General features: G+C 42.6%; 1 protein-coding gene across 1 annotated transcript in view; it reads right to left on the bottom strand.

Annotated features, from left to right (window-relative positions):
• cntn2 (contactin 2) overlaps nt 1-19038 on the bottom strand; it is a 78008-nt gene extending 58970 nt beyond the window's left edge. The window contains exons 1-5 of the mRNA XM_077602137.1: nt 18807-19038; nt 12376-12531; nt 9160-9293; nt 6034-6175; nt 2497-2672 (exon numbers count right to left, since the gene is read on the bottom strand). Of these exons, the coding sequence (XP_077458263.1) occupies nt 2497-2672; nt 6034-6175; nt 9160-9223 (382 nt within the window). The 5' untranslated portion in view covers nt 9224-9293; nt 12376-12531; nt 18807-19038. The remainder of the gene's footprint in view (nt 1-2496; nt 2673-6033; nt 6176-9159; nt 9294-12375; nt 12532-18806) is intronic.
• Nucleotides 19039-19579: the final 541 nt, after the last annotated feature.

Raw genomic sequence — 19579 nt, 5'->3', positions numbered from 1 at the left:
GTGTACTGAGTCCTCTTCTATACTCCCTGTACACATCCGACTTTACACCGACCCACCACTCTAACTCCATCATCAAATTTGCCGATGACACCACTGTGGTCGGACTCAACTCAGGGCGGGATGAGTCTGCCTACAGAGATGAGGTCAACAGACTGTCTTCGTGGTGTTTGGTGAACAATCTTACACTAAACACCACGCAAACTAAAGAAATAATCCTGGACTTTCTCAAACGCAGCACAGATCTGGCCCCACTCCTCATAAATGGAGTATGCGTAGACAGGGTGCAGTCCTTCAAATTCCTGGGGGTCCATGTCACGGACAAGCTCTCCTGGTCTACCAACACCACGGCAGTGGTGAAGAAGGCCCAGAAATGACTCCATTTCCTGAGGGTAGTCAGGAGGAACAACTTGGACACTAAGCTTCTGGTAACCTTCCATAAATCCACTGTGGAGAGCATCCTGGCATACTGCATTAGAGTGTGGTACGCTAGAAGCACGGCAGCAGACAGAAAAGCCATGCAGAGAGTGATCAACACCGCCCAGAAGATCATCGGATGCTCTCTACCCTCACTGGATGACATTGCCAGCCCTCGCTACCTCAGCAGAGCCGGGAACATTGTCAGGGACCAATACCACCCTGGTCACAACCTGTTCCAGCTGCTGCCCTCTGGCAGACGCTACAGGTCTCACAAAGCACGGACAAATAGACTTAGCTTTGCCCACAGCCATCAGGACTCTGAACTTGCATTAGCACGACACACAATCCCTTCTGTGGAATAACTTCGGGGTGTGCAATAACAATGTGCAATGTCTTAGATTGTGCAATAATTATAATTTACCTTGCCAGGATGTGACTTTTTATATTTTTATATAGCAAAACAAAGGTTTGTGGTTAAAAAAATTAATACATACAGACGCTCCCCTACTTACGAACATTCAACTTACGAACAACGGTACATACGAACATGTCTGCAAATTGCGTTTAAGTCCAAAAATGTTCGCAAGTCCAATTTTGTATTTCGGGCCTTTTTCGGAGTAGTACTTCTTTCCGCCGCTAATACCGACGCCTGGCGCTGTGAGAGCTCAGCTCACCCAGCATCTACCTTCTTCTTCGTTGCAATGCGGAAGTGCGTGAATGTATCTCCAGTGTGCAAAGAACCTTTTTCATTTGTATCATTAAATATCTCATGCATCCAATATTGAATATGGTTGGTAAAAAGCTAAAGGCTTCTATTGAGAGAGTTGCAAGGAAGAGGCAAGCCATTTCATTTGAAACGAGTGGCAATAATAACGAAGCTTGATGCGCGTGAGAGTGGTGAGCGTTGCACATTCAGTACCATTTATAAACAGAAAGATCGAGCAGCAGGACCCAAATATTGATCGTTGCACAAAGTTTGCAAATCAATTGAATGATGCCATACAGTGCTACCGCATAATTTATGATGAAAAAAAGAAGAAAACTGTGCAATCGTCATTAGGTCGCTTCTTTTGGCCAGTTTCTAATACATAAATCTATCTCTCTCTCTACAGTACTGTACATATTCTCTCCATTTTATTAAATGTTTTTTTTTTCAGTACAAACCAATGCGTGTTACTTATACAAGCCTTAAACATACAAATGCACTTATATAAACCTTCAATATACTTATATCGGCCTTAAACATAAATTATAATACAAAATATAGCACAGAATCAACTTACAAACAAATTCAACTTATGAACAATCGCTCGGAACCAATTGCGTTCGTAAGTAGGGGAGCGTCTGTATTTTTTTTTAAACTTTTACAAATGCGCAAATCGCATTGTGTTAGGACTAGCTTGTTGTTTTTCCATTGCTTTCTCCGTGTTCTAATGTTCATTTCCCCACACTTGTTTGTCCCTCCTGTCTTGCCGTTGAGCTCACACAGCTGCGCGTCATTCAAAATTAGTGCCTGTTTTGTCTATTTAAACTCCACTGATTATTATGTCATTTGTGGCATCGTCTGCCTTATTTCCCTTGCCATGTGTCTGCGTCACCTCGTTCCTCGATTCCTCGTCTTTTCCCTAGTCCTGTTTGGTTTTGTTATTTGATTTCTAAGTCTTTGTTATTTTCTAAGATCCTGCCTAAGTTATTAAAGTTTCTGATTATGAGCACTACTTCCCTCGTCCTCGCCTGCTTCCCCGCGATTGGGTCCTATTCCGCGTAACCTTGCCTCGACGTCTCCCCAAAGATGTAACACATTGTTTGGGTATCTTAGTTGTAGAACAGGGGTGGCCAACTCCGGTTGTCAAGAGCCACTATCCGGTATGTTTTCCATATCTCCCTCCACCAACACATCTGAATTAAATAATCGGGATCGGCATCAAGCTTCTGGACAGCTTGCTGATCATTTGATTCAGGTGTGGTAGAGGAGAGATCTGGAAAAAAGACCAGATAGCGGCTCTCGAGGACCGGAGTTGGCCACCCCTGTATTTGAATATAAAGAAAGCGTAACAGAAAAGTCCTTAATTTACTTACAGCCAAACTTGAGGTTAGCTGCTCTGCTGATGATAGTTCCACAGCGGTTGATGGCTAAACACTGATAGGAACCTGTGTCTCTACCAGACTCTGGTTTGCTGATGACCAGGTTTCCAGCAACCAGAGTGTAGCGAAGGTCTAAGCCTAGTGGCACCTCCGTCCCATTCAACAACCACCTATAATTAAAGAAAAAGTTAAAAAATGACATAAAAAAGTATATGGAGATACAATATTGCACCGTATGTTCTGAACTATAAGACTCATTGTTAGGCGCACCTTCAATGAATAGCCTATCTTGAAATTTGTTTCTTATATTAGCTGTAATGGAATATAAGACGCAGTAGTAGTAGCAGTAGCAGTGGTGGTGGTATGTGGTAGTAGCAGTCATACCTCTACTTACGAATGCCTTTATGTACGAATTTTTTTATATGAAAAGTAACTCGAGATACAAAAAAGATCCAAGGTACGAAATCCCTGAAAAACTAAATGCATTCCTTATCCGTTATTTTATTTTGAAAATATTGTCGCGGATGTATTGATTCTCACTTTAGTACCCTCTACTGGGCTCTTATTTCATCCCTCTCATTCTATCTCACATAATGACAATAAAAGCTGCACATAGCTGTCAACCTCTGCTGATAACTGCCCTTATAAATGATTATTGATTCCCCTTACAAACCCCAAAAAAACCTTACAAACACCGTACGACTCGTACAACAATGTCTAAGCTGTGCTTCCAAAAATCTCGAAGGGTAAGGTGGGTGTTATCCGTGATCTCAAAACACCTTTTGAAAAGAAATTTCGTGTAAAGTTTCTTAAAAGTTGAAATGACCTGCTGGTCCATGGGCTGGAGGAGAGGAGAGGTGTTCGGAGGATGGTACAGCTCCTTTATAAAGGAGATCTCCTCCAAGATTTCCTCTTCTAGGTGGGATGGGTGTGTGGGGGCATTATCGAGAATCAGTCGACAGGGGGAGGTTTTTCTTTTTTAAAGATGTCGTTACGACAGGACCAAACGCTTAGTTCACCCACTCAACAAAAAATTGTCGAGTCACCCAGGCCTTGGCATTGCACCTCCACATGACGTAAAATTTCTCCTTCAGTTCTTTGCAAGCTTTGAAGGCTCGGGGGGTTTCCGAGTGGTACACTAGTAGGGGCTTAATCTTACAATCTCCACTCGCATTACTACAGAGAGCAAGTGTAAGCCGGTCTCTCATGGTCTTGTGTCCCGGCATTTTCTTCTCCTCAGCTGTGATGAATGTGCGACGGGGTATCATCTTCTAGAAGAGCCCAGTCTCGTCACAATTAAAAACTTTCTGTAAAACGTAGTTATCCTTCACAAGTTGTTCGAATGTTTTTATAAATCCTTCTGCCGCCTTATTGTCAGCACTCACTGCCTCACCATTCCGCACGACTAAGTGGATTACCCTCCTTTTCTTAAATTTTTCAAACCAGCCACGCGATGCTTTGAAGTCAGGGTATGGTTTGTGTTCCAAAGAACCCTCACCCCCACCCTCCATCATCAGGTCGCGAAAAATGTCCGCTGCTTTTGCAGAAATGATTCCGTAAATGTATCTCCAGCTATTTCTTTTTCTCTGCATACACAGAAGTAAAAGTGTCTCCATCTTGTTAAGTGATGATATCCTTTTCGAAATCACAGAGAGGCCAGGGGAAGGATTCGCAGCTTTAAATGCTTCCTTCTGTTTCAATATTGTCGCAATTGTGAATGCGTTTAGCCCATATTACCTTGCATGTCACTTCCATATTTTTTCAACACCTTCAATTTTTCTTCTTTCGATAACAGGGCGCGCTTCTTTTCTTTTGCACTCGTCATTTTTTTGGGAGGCATGATGATAAAAAAGAAGCTGCTTCATCCACACTCGAAAAACGTGACAAAAAACACCGTCAGAACTCAGTGAAAACGAACAGTGGTCAAAAGTACAGGTGCATAAGAGAGAATCTTGAAACATGGATAGTGGATGTTGTGAGACAGCCAATGAGAGCCCAGTATGGTATATGGATGTTATAAAGTGAGAATCAATGTATCCGCGACAATATTTTCAAAATAAAATAACGGATAAGGAATGAGTATTTTTGGGGAGTTTTCGTAACTTGGATATTTTTCTTATCTCGAGGCACTCATTTGAATATAAAAAGCTTTCATAACCTGGAAATTTCGCACCCAGAGGCATTCGTAAGTAGAGGTATGAGTGTACATCTCAAAACTGCGTTATATTTACTAATACTTTAGACAGGTTAGAACTAATTGTGTTAAAGTGCAGTACAATTTTAAATCAAAGTTTACGGAATCAAATAACAGCTTTTTAAAATAAGCAAACTATCACACCATTGCCGCAGAATCAATAAATTGTTGATTTACGCCCCAATGTTTCCATCACTAAAAACTCCCTCTTGCCACCCCATAAATATTTTTCGAGATCCACCCACTGAAAACAAGGATGGGTAATTAAATGGGCCATGAGAGAAATATGAAAAGTTGCATACATTCCTTCACTATTTTTACTGCTTAACCACACAAGGGTTGCAGGGATGCTGAAGCTTAACCAAGTTAACCTGTGCAAGCGTCACAGTACATGACGTTTCATCTCCTCCGCTCACGTTCAATTGATATTCTATGAAACTATACAGTAATACCTTGACATACGAGTGCCCCGACATACGAGGAATTTGAGATACGATATATTAATGATGTCCAGCTTTTCATGAAAATTCCGTCTTGAAAATGGCTCGGACAGTAAATCTGCAACCAAATCAATTTCTTCTCATGCTTCAGGCATTGTGGGTTGACAAAACTGCTATTGAATCAACACAACAATATATTTGCATGTGCAGCTTGCTACATAGTTTGTTATCTCTGGCTAGTCTACTCTATCACTAGCCAATCATAGTCAAAACGCTGACGTTTCCCTACGCCTGCGAGAAGGCCTTGGTGTCGCCAACTCGAAATCTGATTGGTTAAAGCAACAGTTTTATCGACACTTATTTTATGATGCAGGGCCTCCAGAACTGATTGTGAAGGCCTCCAGGTAGATTTCTGACCCTGGCAACAAATAATGGCTGAAATGTGATTGGTTAAATGCTTAGATATGAAAACACGGTACACACACCTGGAAGCATCGCAACCAGGGGAAAAGCAATGAAAGGAAGCTGACAGACAATTTGGAATTAATAAGTATTCATGGACCAAATATAATTAACATCAGTTTGTGATTCAGATATTTTTTAGGCCAGCAGAGAAGAACTTGCAGGCCTTGAAGGTCCACAACTGCCCAGAGCACAGAACATGGTTGAACACATTCTTCAAGTCCTCAAAGCAGAGGTGGAATGGTCGGGCAAAATTATTATGAATGATCCCCAGCATTCAAGTCACACTAAAAATTGTAGCAAGCTTTGGGTCATCATCAACATTTTAGCCCGTTTCATTGCATGTTTCCCTCAGCTGCAATTAGCTGGTATTAACTCAGCTTGAACATGGGTCATGATACTATCATAAACCTGTGACTGTGTTAGGCTACCTACCTGTATGAAGCAGCTGGACTGGCCCTGGCTTGACAGCTGAGAACCAGTTTCCCTTCAGTGAGGCCTTCAGGGTAAATTAAATTGCTTGGCTGTTCTTCAAAGACTGGACCACTATCATGACCAGACACACACACATCACCACCTGCAAATATATATTTTTAAAAAATCATCATCAAGTTTTAACTCCAAGAAAAAAAGGATTAGAGTCACTAGGGGGATTAGCTATAAAACCAAAATCAAAATAATTATAAGCGCTGACTAATAATGAAATAAAAGAAGAATACACTGATTTGTCTTTTCAACCTGTTTTTTTTAGGACTAGTACATTTTCTCTCCCTTTGAAGACTTCAACGTTAATAATGTAGCAACTTAGTCATTGATTTTTTAAGGGTTCTATTATTAAACAACCCTTTGTGTTACTGAGTGTAGCAATCTGGAATCAAAGTACTAGTAAAATTGCACCCTTAGCTGTTTTTTTGCAGTGATAGCATTTTACAGGTATTTGCTGACTTGCCAGCAAAAGAAAAAGACACTTGATGCCACTACAGAAGGATATAAGGCTAGCTATATTTTAAAAGACGAGATGTGCACCATTTTTTACAGAATGGCTTGGTTGAGGTTTGCTTTTTGCCTCGTGTGTCCCTCCTGGCTTCCCTTTTCCTCTCGTTGACCAGTTGCGTTTGATTGACAAGCAGTTCTGCTTTCTGTCTATTTAAACCCCACATGGTTGTTTTGTCATTGTCTGATGGGCTGCTTTGTTTCCACGTTTCTATGCTCTATATATCCACATTCCTCGCTTCCCCGTGTTTCGAACGACTGGTTTGATTTTGTTGTTTAACACCAAATCCTTGTGATTCAGGAATTAAAGTTTTGTTTGAGCATTCCTCGTCCATTGCCTGCTTCCCTGCATTTGGGTCCACTCTACGTTTCCACGCTCGACGTTGCCAAAGACGTAACACGCTGGCTTACCAGGCTAACGTTTTACTCCTGATCACTAAAGAATCGAAAAGAGTAGGCATTAGTTTTGGTGATGATATGCTTGTTTCCGGAGCATTTTGACTACCTAAAGTGTTCACAATAAATCCATAAACAGTAGACGACAAAAGTCAACCAGGTCACACACATTCATTTTAAACTAAAGTAGGAACAGAGGAAGAAATTGTAATTCAATGTAAGATCACCTTTAAATATGTACTTGACTGATGTAATCTCTCATCTCATTTTCAGAACCGCTTTATCCTCATCATGGCCGCGGGGGATGCTGGAGCCTATCGCAGCTGACTCCGGGCCAGAGGCGGGGGACACACTGAATCGGTGGCCAGCCGATCTCAGGGCACAAGGAGACGGACAACCATGCACACTCACAACCATACCTAGGAGCAATTTAGTGTGTCCAATCAGCCTACCATGCATGTTTTTGGAATGTGGGAGGAAACCGGAGTACCCAGAGGAAACCCACGCAGGCGCGACAGGGTGTCTGCAGGTTGGAACAAGTGCAATTTTAGACTTTTTTAGACATTTTTTAGACCATTGTGGGTTAAATTTAAGACCTTCACGAAGAATTAAAAATAAGAAAAAACAGACCCAGATTGCATTCAACTGACATTTATTGTCACTGAAACAAACACAGACTACAACACGCAACATTTTCAGGGTTTTTTTTTTCAATTCAAAATAATGCCTCTACTTAAAATGCTGAACGTTGAAAAGAACCACATTTATACATATTTTAGATATTGAGATGGGCAGAAAAAGAGAGAGCCCAGGAGTGATAGTGTGTGTGCACACATGTAGTGTGCAGCACTACATGCTTCCTAGCTCTGCACTTTTGGCAGCAATTTCGATCTCCAGATTCTTAAGCTGGGAGAGTTTGTCTTTAGCAGCCCTCCTCAGAGCATTTGATTTAGAGACTTTATGCAGACTGGCCCTTTTGACTTTGAAGTCTCGTAAGTGCTCCTCTGCATGAGCCCTTTTCTTCCCTTGTGTCTCTGCCTCCTTCTTGACGAACTCGGCCACTCCAAATCGGATGATATAGGCGGTATTGTCTCTTCCGCACTGGAATGTTTTCGCGATCGTCGAGTCGGGAAACATTTGTTTGAACAGTTCCCCGATGTTGTCGTTTGCTCTGTATGACTGGTGTTTCGCCACGGTGTTCAGTGCCCACAAAACATCTGCCTTCATCGTTTGTGTCGAGCCCATTAGGTCGCGTATGTCATTTGAAGTATCATTTGTGGATGTGTCTGCCAACGAATAGAACTGGGCAATTCTACGAGACTCACATGCTGATTTCAGAGAGGCCTGGTGTTTATTGGATACCAAGGTCCCGAGCTTCAATGGTCTTTTGCACAACGTGCAGTACGCCTCAGTGTCATTGTCAGGAACACGTTTGAGCCAGTCCGCAAAATCCTGTCGTTCAAGCCAGCAATCATTAAATCTGCATTTACCCATTGCTTATATTTTGTCCAACTGCCATTTGTCTTGCATTACTCGACAACTATTTGCTGTGACGACCTACACACTTCCGCTTCAAGTCTGTAGTTTTATTGTGCTTTCTGCTAACAGTGATTTCCGCTAACAGAACTACAAGGACAATAAGCCACCTAAAAAACGGAATGGCGTGATAAATAGACGCAAGAAAAATATTTTTAAAATGTATTCTACATCGATATTTTGCACTTTTGCACTAGGTCTTAAATGACCCAAATGAGATTTTAGACTTACAGTGGAAAATATCTCGGTATTTTAGACTTTTTTAGGCCTAAAATAGAAAATGTCTATTTATACACTTTTTTAGACTTTTCTAGACTCCGCGGACACCCTGGCATGGGGAGAACATGCAAACCCCTCACAGATGGACGTGACCTGGATTTGAACCCAAGACCCCAGAGCTGTGAGGCCGACGCGCTAACCACTCGCGTCACTGGGCCGCCCGACTGATGTAATAGTGGATCATATGTCAGTATTTTCCCTGCAAGCAGGCCTGAAACCTAGCTTTTTGGATGCATCCATCGACAACCAATGTAAAATGAAATTCTAAGAAAGGTTGACATTTATATAATGGTCGGTGATGAGCAGACATAAAAAGAAATAGATAAAATGGAGTTTGTGTGTATTAAACAAAATTACCCAAAGCCTTGAAAGTAAGTGAGCCAAGGACCAGCAGGGACAAAAGGGGCTCCATCTTCTTCATCCACCCGACTAAGAGATTCAGAGCAGTATAATTTTTCTGCTACTATCTCAAAGACAAGTGTTCCCTGTGACTGGACATGAAGAAAAAAAACATAAGATTAGGTGTCTGAATCAAACAACAAAAAACAAATATGTGTACATACTATATGTAAATGACATATTATACATGTATAACCATTATCTACTTGTGATCCAAAACGGATATACCGTATTTACTCGCATATAAGCCGCCTGCGCGTATGAGCTGCACCCTTAAAATTGCCTAAAAATTGTAGAATTTTACAATTACTCACGTCTAAGCCGTCCCCCGATTCTCAATTTTCACCTCTATTTATGGTTTTAATAGGGAGTACAAATGTGTTACTTTGGAGGGAAAATGTGAAGAAAAATCATCAAACGTGGTATTTCTGAAATACTGTATGAATCAAAAGCATATTATTAGGGTCAATATAATAAGTAATATGCCTGTCTTAGTAAGTTATTCAATTTGAAAAAAAAAGTCTATCTTGATGAGGAACTGATGCTATCTAATTAGAGACATTAAAATTTTCTTACCAGAAGTTTAAGATGTTGTGGCAGCCATATTGCTTCTAATGTCAAAATATCTCAATTCTTTCGATGGTTCATATTACTCCAATAGTTGTCACTTTCGAAAAAGAAATACAACAAAAAATCAAAGTAGAATTTTGTTTCATTTCAAAATCAAGGCTACTCGCGTCTGGCCAGTCAGAGCACGTTGAACTAGGTTTAGACATCACCGCCCTAGGTAAGATGGCTGCTCGGGACCCTAGGTAAGACGGCTGTGCCCCGAGCAAGCAGTGACGGGAACGAGTTTTTTCACGTTTTAGGCAAGATCCGTACTTTTTTCTTGAATTTCATTCATAGACGTCAAAATAAATTTTGTTTAGCGTTTTATCTGTTTATCTTTTCTCTATTTTGAAATAAATGACCGTATCGGCATTCGCTTGTGTCATGGTGTCATGATGTCACGGCGCACGCAATAGTGGCATTTTGTCGTGACGTCATCGTGTTACGCTGCCGTCAACTTGCAGTTTTTTTGCATGTTGTGTTTTTATGCACATATAAGCTGTGCCCTTGATTCAGTCATCATTTTTTGTCCGACAAAAGCGGCTTATATGCAAATAAATACGGTACAACTCCAAAAACTATTCTGCAAGGCATTATATGTGTCAAGTCAACTATGCAGAAAATAGGTCTGCACCCCCTCCAGACCAACAGGGGGCAGAAAAACCCAATCAAACCAAACTCACCTCACTTCCAGCCTGAGGTCATAGGTCATAAGCCAGTATATAAACTCAGTAGGCCAGCCTTGAAAGACAAGACAGGCAACCAAGGAACCAGAGATACCCTTCAAGCACGATAATACGCAACTGATAGGATCAAATATAAGTACAAATATAACAAGCGTTCGGCCGATTGACCGTTCGGTGGAACGTCCATTCGGCGACCTGTCCGTCTGTCAAACGTCCGTCGGCGAAACGTCTTTAGGCGAATCATTTTTGTAACAGAGCTTCGGCCGAGCGGAGGTTTCGCCGGCGCGCTCGCCCCGCCCCCGGATCGTGTGTGTACAAGTTTTTCAACCTCGGCCCGCGGGCCATATACGGCCGTTACAGATAACATTCATTTAGGAATAACAAGGGCATGTACTGCCCCCCCGCAATAACAAGGGCATGTACTGCCCCCCGCTGGGCATATTTCTAAATACAAGTACACGGCATATAATGACAGCAATCATGTTAAATCCATCCTGAAACAGCATTTAATGATCAAATACAAATACTGGAACTCTTTGGACATTAGAACCGAGCCCAGGGAAGTGAATTCCTCGGTAAAATGTCGCGATGATGTCGCGATAAGGCAAAAAAACGTTTATATATATACGACCATTCGCCAAACGGCTCAAAATGCGTTTAATGATTAAATACAAAATGCTAGTATTTGTATATACAATATTAGTATTGTATTTTATACTAGTATTTTATTTAAAAGAAGACAAAGGAAATTCACATATTCTTCGTGTATACAGACTAGATGTCCGAGGCGCGTTGTGAGGCAATGGAGCTCGACGTCGTCGCTTGTCGGCCATTTTAAGAACAGAGCCATTCGCCAAACGGCTCAAAATGCTCTCAAATTCGGTCAAATCCAGCCGAAAACAGCGTTTAATGATTAAATACAAATACTAGTATTTGTATTTGCGACATCAAATGTCGGATAGGCACTGGGGAAACACACCGTTGATGTGTGTGGTGCTCATACTTTGAAAAATTTATGGAGCTCGGGATTTCAGCGGGGCATGAGCCAACCCAATCCGCTCATGTGTCACTAGCCTTGGTTATGCTCGGGAAAAAACGCCGCCGATGTGTGTGGTGCTCACGCTTAGAAAAAAAATATGGTGCTCAGGATTCCAGCGGGGCATGTGTCACCCCTGTCCGCCCACAGAGCACTGTGCTCGGTGAAAAACCCCTCCAATGTGTGTGGGGCTCAAATTTGAAAAATTTCTGGAGCTGCAGAAATTCAGCGGGGCGTCGTCCAACCCAGTCCGCTCACGGCGCACTATTCTCGGATAGGCTCGGGGGGAACCCCCGCCGATTTTTAAAGTGCTCAAACTCGGGAAATATATGGAGCTCGATAATGAAACTCAGCATCCGTCATTAAAATCCGCCCACAAAGCACTGTTTCCGGGGAGAAACCCCTCCGATGACCGTAGGGATATGATTTACCTACTCGGCGGGCCGGATTAAAAATCCTAACGGGGGCCGAGGTTGCATAACTTGTACACACACGATCCGGGGGCGGGGCGAGCGCGCCGGCGAAACCTCCGCTCGGCCGAAGCTCCGTTCGGCCGAACAGCCGTTCGGCCGATTGACCGTTCGGTGGAACGTCCATTCGGCGACCTGTCCGTCTGTCAAACGTCCGTCGGCGAAACGTCTTTAGGCGAATCATCCGGCCACGAAATAACAAGCTTTTTCTCTCGAATATATTGTTAGAATATTTTTTTTCAGATGTACTGTCATGATTTTGTGCATAAAAATTGAATTTGGTGTTCAAAAAGTTGATTCACAATGTTTGGGGACCTTAGTTGTAGAATCTAAGAAAAGCATAACAGAAAAAGAAAGTCATTAATTTACTTACAGCCAAATTTGAGGGTAGCTGCTCTGCTGATGACGGTTTCACAGATAGGAACCTGTGTTTCTCCCAGACTCAAGTCTGCTGATAACCAGGTTTCCAGCAACAAGAGTGTAGCGTACGTCTAAGCCAAGTGGCACCTTTGTCCCATTCAACAACAACCTATAAATAAAGAAAAGTCAAAAACATGCCATAAAAGAGTATACAGAGATACTAACAATATTGTATCGTAATTTCCGCACTATTATTAGGCGCGCCTTTAATAGTGGCCTATCTTAAAATGTGTTTTATATATTAGTTGTACCGGTTATAAGATTGTATAAAACACAGTAGTAGTAGCAGTGGTGGTGGAATGTGGTAGTGGAGGATTTTGTTCTATGTCCTGTGATTAGGAGTTGTGTTACACCTCAACTAGATGGAGCTGTGCTAAAAAGAATTTCATACATTTCATCTCATTTTCTGAATCGCTTTATCCTCATTAGTGTCACGGGGGTGCTGGAACCTATCCCAGCTGACTCCGGGCCAGAGGCGCGGCACACCCTGAATCGGTGGGCAGCCGATCGCAAGGTAAAAGAGACGGACAACGATGCACACTCACACCCATACCTAGGGGCAATTTAGAGTGTCCAGTCAGCCTACCATGCATGTTTTTGGAATCTGGGAGGAAACCGGAGAACCCACGCAGGCCCAGGAAGAATATGCAAACTCCACACAGGTAGACATGACCTGGATTTGAATCCAGGACCCCAGAGCTGTGTGGCCGACGTGCTTACCACTTGCGCCACCGGGCCGCCCGAATTTCATACAATGAGTGACTAATATTAATCCATATATAAGGCGCATCATATTATAATGAATAATAAATGTAATGAAATGTATTCTTTCATTTTGTGAAATGCTTATCCTGACAAGGGTCGCGGGGGTGTTGGAGCAATTTATAGTGATTAACCAGCCTACCATGCATTTTTTGGGATGTGGGAGGAAGGCACCCGAAATATTTTTACAAATAAAAGTGAATCAACTTTTTTATATTTTACGTGAATGTTAACAGAGTATCGAGTATTTTGGCTTCATGTTCCTTCTGGTGCTAACAAACATTTTTTTTTCAATCATAAATTAGTGACATTATGAGCAACTCAAAGGGAAAAAGTTAAATTGGATAAATGAGCTGGAAGTCAACGTGATAGCTTTACAAGTATTGCCAGTGAACTTTTGAGACACATTCATGCTAAAAATAATTAGTTATCAAACGTGCGTTGACAAAAATATACAAATAAGTAGTAACCAAGGTCCATTATAACAGATTATCCACTTAAATATTTTACCATTTTAGCTGAAACACCAAAAGGGCTGGATGGAGTGAAGATGAAATTACACGATAGAAGATATCCTAGTCCAATATCAATTGACCTGCACTGTCTGTTTGTGCATTAAATGGTTTTCAAGTTTGGGATAACGTTCAGAAACACATTAGACAGAAAACACTCGTCTCATTTTCTGAACTTTATCCTCACTAGGGTCATGTGGGGTGCTGCAGCCTATCCCAGCTGACTTCGGGCCAGAGGCATGGGACACCCTGAATTGGTGGCCAGCCAATCGCAGGGCACAAGGAGACAAACAGCCATTCACGCTCACACTCATACCTAGGGGCAATTTAGAGTGTCCAATCAGTCTACCTCGCATGTCTTTGGAATGTGGGAGGAAACCGGAGTACCTGGAGAAAACCCACGCAGGCCCGGGGGGAACTTGCAAACTCCACACAGGTGGACCGACCTCGATTTGAACCCAGGTCCCCCACTGTGAGGCCGACGCGCTAACCACTCATCCGCCAGAGACGGACCGCTCCAGACAGAAAACACGTTTACTCAGTGGTGTGCCATCAGGGCCTTCAAGGCCTTCTCTGCTGTTCTAAAAAATATCTAAATCACAGACTGATGTTAATTATATTTTGCCCATGAATACTTATTAAATAATTCCAAATTGTCTGTCAGCTTCCTTTCATTGCTTTCCCCCTGGTTGCACTGCTTCCAGATGTGTGTTTTCCGTGTGCGGTCGATTGGTCGCCGGTCTTTTGGTCGCCGGTCTTTTGGTCGCGGTCTTTTGGTCGCGGTCTTTTGGTCGCGACAACGGGCGACCAAAAGACTGGCGACAAAACAAGGTAAAACAACACAGTCTACGCATCAATAAAAGCCAACAACGGCCATGAGCAGTTTCACTGAGCCGACGTGTGAGTGTATAAGAGTTTGTATGTACATGCGTTGTCCCTTTAAGAAGCTACGTCCATCAGGGTCTTAGCAAGTTCTCCAACAAAAAACAATAAAAGTCTGGGAAATTTGGAGCTTTTCTTTAGCCTAATAATTACTAGGCCATTAAGTATAACTAAATAGTAATTCACAGTTTGTATTTAGGGAATTTGAGCAACGATTTAAATGGTAATTATCACTTACCTTCCGGGCGACCAAAAGACCGGCGACCAAAAGATCGGTGACCAAAAGACCGGCAACCAATCGACCGTGTACCGTGTTTTCATTTTGAAGCATTTAACCAATCACATTTCAGCCATTATTTGTTGCCAGGGTCAGAAATCTGCCTCAAGGCCTTCACAGTCAGTTCTGCAGGCTCTGCTGCATAAAACAAACGTTGATAAAACTGTTGCTTTAACCAATCAGAATTCGATTTGGCGACACCAAGCTTCTCGCAGGCGTAGCCATACGTCTTTGCCTTCTCGCAGGCGCTCATCGCTTTCACTAACTATGATTGGCCAGTGATAGAGTAGGCGGGCCAAAGCCAGAGTGAGCCAGCCAGAGATCGCAAGCTCCACCCACAATGGCAAACGGAGGAAAACAAATGGATTTGGTTGCAGATTTGCTGACAAAGCCATTTTCCAGACAGACTTTTCCCGAAAAAAATGGACATGATTAAGAAAGGGCGGTCAACTCCGAAGCTAGCAAGCCAGTTACAACCGGAAAAGGGGTTTGTCCGCCACTTTCAGTTCGCTAACTACGAGCGCTACCCCAGGCTCGCGGGCTCCGAAGAACACTGCAAATTGTATTGCTGGGAGTGCTTGTTATTTGCCACTGATCGACATGGTGTTTGATGCAACACTGGATTTGAAAATTTGACTTGTTTAACTAAAGCAGCAACGAGACACCAAAGCACTGCCGGACACTGACAAGCAACGGTGCTCTCCAAAACTTTTGGTTAAACCCGAGTGGAGTTACAGTTCAGCGAGCAAGTGCGCAGGGAAACGGAGCGCCACAACGAAAAGGTAAAGAAAAATAGGGAAATCTTAAAAAGTTTGATAGACTGTGTAAACCAGGGGTCACCAAACTACGGCCCGCGGGCCGGATACGGCCCGCCGGCACATTTGGACCGGCCCTCTGAACAATACCAGAGACGCTATCGGATTTTTTTTTTTTTTTTTTTTTTTGAAATTTTTTTGGGGGGGGATGCAGCCCGCCGGCACATTTGGACCGGCCCTCTGAACAATACCAGAGACGCTATCGGATTTTTTTTCCTTTTTGGCCTTGAAGACTGGGACGTTTTAATCTTGTGTTTGGTTCATTGCACCCCTGCTGAGCCCACAAATCATCCCAGTGAAGCGGGGCTTCGCATTGCTTCTTTGGTGACACGCGCGGGGAGAGTGTTTCCCTTTGATGCATGCGGGCACGTCCACCGTTGCATGCACGAGCAGTGTTACCGAGACATCTGGACGATCGCAGGTGAGGGCGGAGCCCTGGGACCATCGCGGACTATTCAAGCATATTAAAACTGCAACCTGTTTGAGAACGGAATAATGGCGAAAAAGTTAGGTGAGAAAAAAATTGATTCAGAATGCAGGGTATTTAACCTGGAGTGGACAAACGATTATTTTTTTGTTCAATGCAAAGAAAAGGCTGTTTGTCTCATTTGTCAAGAGACGGTGGCGGTATTCAAAGAATACAATCTTTGCCGACACTATGAATCCCGTCACAAAGACAAGTACGATAGATTGCAAGGCCAAATACGAGCAGACAAACTCTCAAAGCGAAAAAGTGGACTACTATCTCAGCAGAACCAGGCATCCGTTCGGGCCAGCTTTTGGGTTGCTAAATTGATAGCAAGCAGCGGTAAGCCTTTCACTGACGGAGAGTTTGTTAAGAAATGTATGGATACTGTCGCGGAGGAGGTGTGTCCCGAGAAGAAAGATGCATTTAATGCCGTAAGTCTGTCGGTGAGTACAATGACCAGACGCGTTGAAGAAATCGGGAGTAATGTATATGCCCAGCTGCAGCAGAAGACGAAATAATTTGACTTTTTTTCATTAGCACTGGATGAAAGCACGGACGTGCAAGACACAGCGCAACTGCTCATTTTTATTCGTGGAGTTAGCGCAAACTTTGAGATTTGCGAGGATCTGGCAGCCCTCCAAAGTCTCAAAGGGACTACAACGGGAGAGGATATTTTTGAAAAAGTGTGCCAAACCATGGAGAAGTTGTACCTGGACTGGTCAAAGCTAGCTAGCATCACGACTGACGGGGCTCCTAGCATGGTGGCCGAAACTTGTGGTCTAATAATGGGACGCATGAACCGGGAGTTGGAAAAAAGGGGTCTCACCGCCCCGCTACGAGTCCACTGCCAAATTCACCACCAAGCACTGTGCTGCAAAATGTTGACGTGGGATTCTGTAATGACGGTTGTGGTGTCGTGCATAAACTTCAGAGCAAAGGGAGAAGATTGTGCATGGCACAACAGAAAGTTAATGTTCCATGGCTTTTTTTCTATGAAGAACCCAGAGAGAGTTATTTAGTTATTATTTATTTCATTAATAGTGTTATTATATGTTTCCTGACTTTTTTTCTGTAAAGAACCTGGAAAGGGTTATTTGGTTATGTGTGGCTTTCTGGAAAACAATTAAAAAAAATTAAGCTCCCCTACGATCGTCACACTTTTTCTGTTACAAACTGACACCGGCCCCCCATCAGAGAAGGGAAAAGTTATGTGGCCCTCACAAGAAAAAGTTTGGGGACCCCTGGTGTAAACTTTCATTTCGGGGACACAATGAAAGCGCTGCAACCCCAAACAAAGGAAATTATGTGGAACTTCTTTCTCTCATTGTTGAGGGAAACACGGATTTACATTATCACCTGTCCACTAATAAAGTGCTTTGTGGCACGTCGGGCAAAATACAAAACAACCTGATCACTGCTATTGCTGAAGTGATGGAGGAAGAGATCAGAAGGGAAATAAAAGGACTGTTTGTATCTGTAATGGTGAATGAGTCTGTGCGGTGTGCTGATGCATTTAAAGCACATCTGGATGATTTTGAATTTTGTTTTTTTGCTTCACATATTTAATGGCATTTTTGAGCATTCAAATGTGCTTTTTTCAATCATACAGAACAACAAACTGGATGTACAGTTTTGTCTTGCAAGAGTAAAGGAGTTTTGTGACACAGTTGAGCATGAGAGGAGCCGATATGAGGAAATCTACGAGGCCACTGAACGCAGTGCGGGTGCTCCAAGCGCACGAAGAGGTCAAGCGCAAGATTCTCCCGCGCACTACCACCAACTCTATGACAGGATTCTGGACAATATTATTTGCCAGACGCGGACCAGATTTCAAGAACACGAACGACTAATGTTTCTCTCCCTCCTCGACCCGCAGAAGTTTCGGGAATACCTGAAAACTTTCCCACATGCAGCCTTCTCCATCTTAGCTAAGAACAGAACTGATTGTAATGTATGCCACGGATGATTTTACAGGAAAATCTCCCACTGATCTCCTTGACTTCCTTCAGCAGAAAAATCTGAGTGGGAGCATGGGGTGGCTGTACACATTAGTGGGTTTGACAGTGACCATCCCCGTGTCCACTGCTTCTGTCGAACAGACATTTTCAGCCCGAAACAGAATCAAAACTTATGCCAGAAATACAACAGGACAGACTCGACTGCATTTGCTTTGATGCCGATAGAAAAGAACTTGAAACGCACGTGTAATCTGTACAATAGAGTAATTGAAATCTTCTTGAGGAAAGAAAGGAGGATGGATTTTGTGTATAAATAAACTTTATTTTTGGTGAGTAAAATGTCTATTTTCCTAAATAACATTTCAATTTTTTAGGTTATTATTGATTCTTTTTTATATGTATCGCAGCTGTAGCTGCATTAAACGTTTTATAGCCATAAAATACTTATTGAGTGTTGGATTGATTCACACACAGCACTACTGAAGGCCTAGGTGTGAAATGCACGGCCCGCCACTGCGTTTACTGAAATAAAATAACAAATGGTGTTTACCTTCGGTCTTTGTTATCTGCTAACAGCGTCAAACTCATCAGATTTCATATTTATTCTGCCAGTGTAAATCCAAAAAATACAGACGCTCACTGACGCTAAATGTGGCTTTTGGACATTAGAACTAAAATGATGGCATGTGCATGGCTTTCGTTTACTTACCTTAGACCCCACGGTGTTTCCTTAAGTCAGCAACAATGGGGAGACGTTCATTATGCACTCGGTTAGGAAAGCGTTGATCGCTCAGTTACCCAGCCAAAAGACATCTTTAAGATCGACAAAATAGTGGCGATGTCCAGTTCACCTTGGTGCATCATCCTCGGACGACTCAAGCAGTCGCGCTCCCTCCCATTCTTTTTCCTTCCGCCCTTCCTTTCTTTCCAACCCATCACCGTCTGCTCTCTTGAGGGGGGAGGGGTGGATGATTTCACAATATAATAAGTTAACGTTAGTAGTAAACGATGTTTTCGGACTTATAAAGTAAAAGCAAATGCATCGTGTTTACGTATTTACGTGTATGTATGTATATATATATATATATATATATATATATATATATATATATATATATATATATATGTATCAGTGGCGGGCCGTCAGGGCCTTCAAGGCCTTCTCTGCTGGCCTAAGAAATATCAGAATCATATTATATTTTGTCCATCAATACGGACTTATTATTCCAAATGGTCTGTTAGCTTCCTTTAATTGCTTTTCCCCCTGGTTGCACTGCTTCCAGATGTGTGTTTTCATATTGAAGCATTTAACCAATCACATTTCAGCCATTATTTGTTGCCAGATCAGATCTGCCTCAAAGCCTGCACAATCAGTTCTTGCGGGCTCTGCTGCATTAAACTAGACTGTTGCTTTTAACCAATCAGATTTCGAGTTGGCAACCCCACAATGATTTTTCATAGGCGTTAGCATTTTGCTGGCTG

Source organism: Stigmatopora argus, chromosome 6 (assembly GCF_051989625.1).
Source record: "Stigmatopora argus isolate UIUO_Sarg chromosome 6, RoL_Sarg_1.0, whole genome shotgun sequence".
Classification (NCBI taxonomy): domain Eukaryota; kingdom Metazoa; phylum Chordata; class Actinopteri; order Syngnathiformes; family Syngnathidae; genus Stigmatopora; species Stigmatopora argus.
The sequence above is the reverse complement of the archived record's forward strand: the minus strand, read 5'-3'. Positions and strand labels throughout refer to the sequence as shown.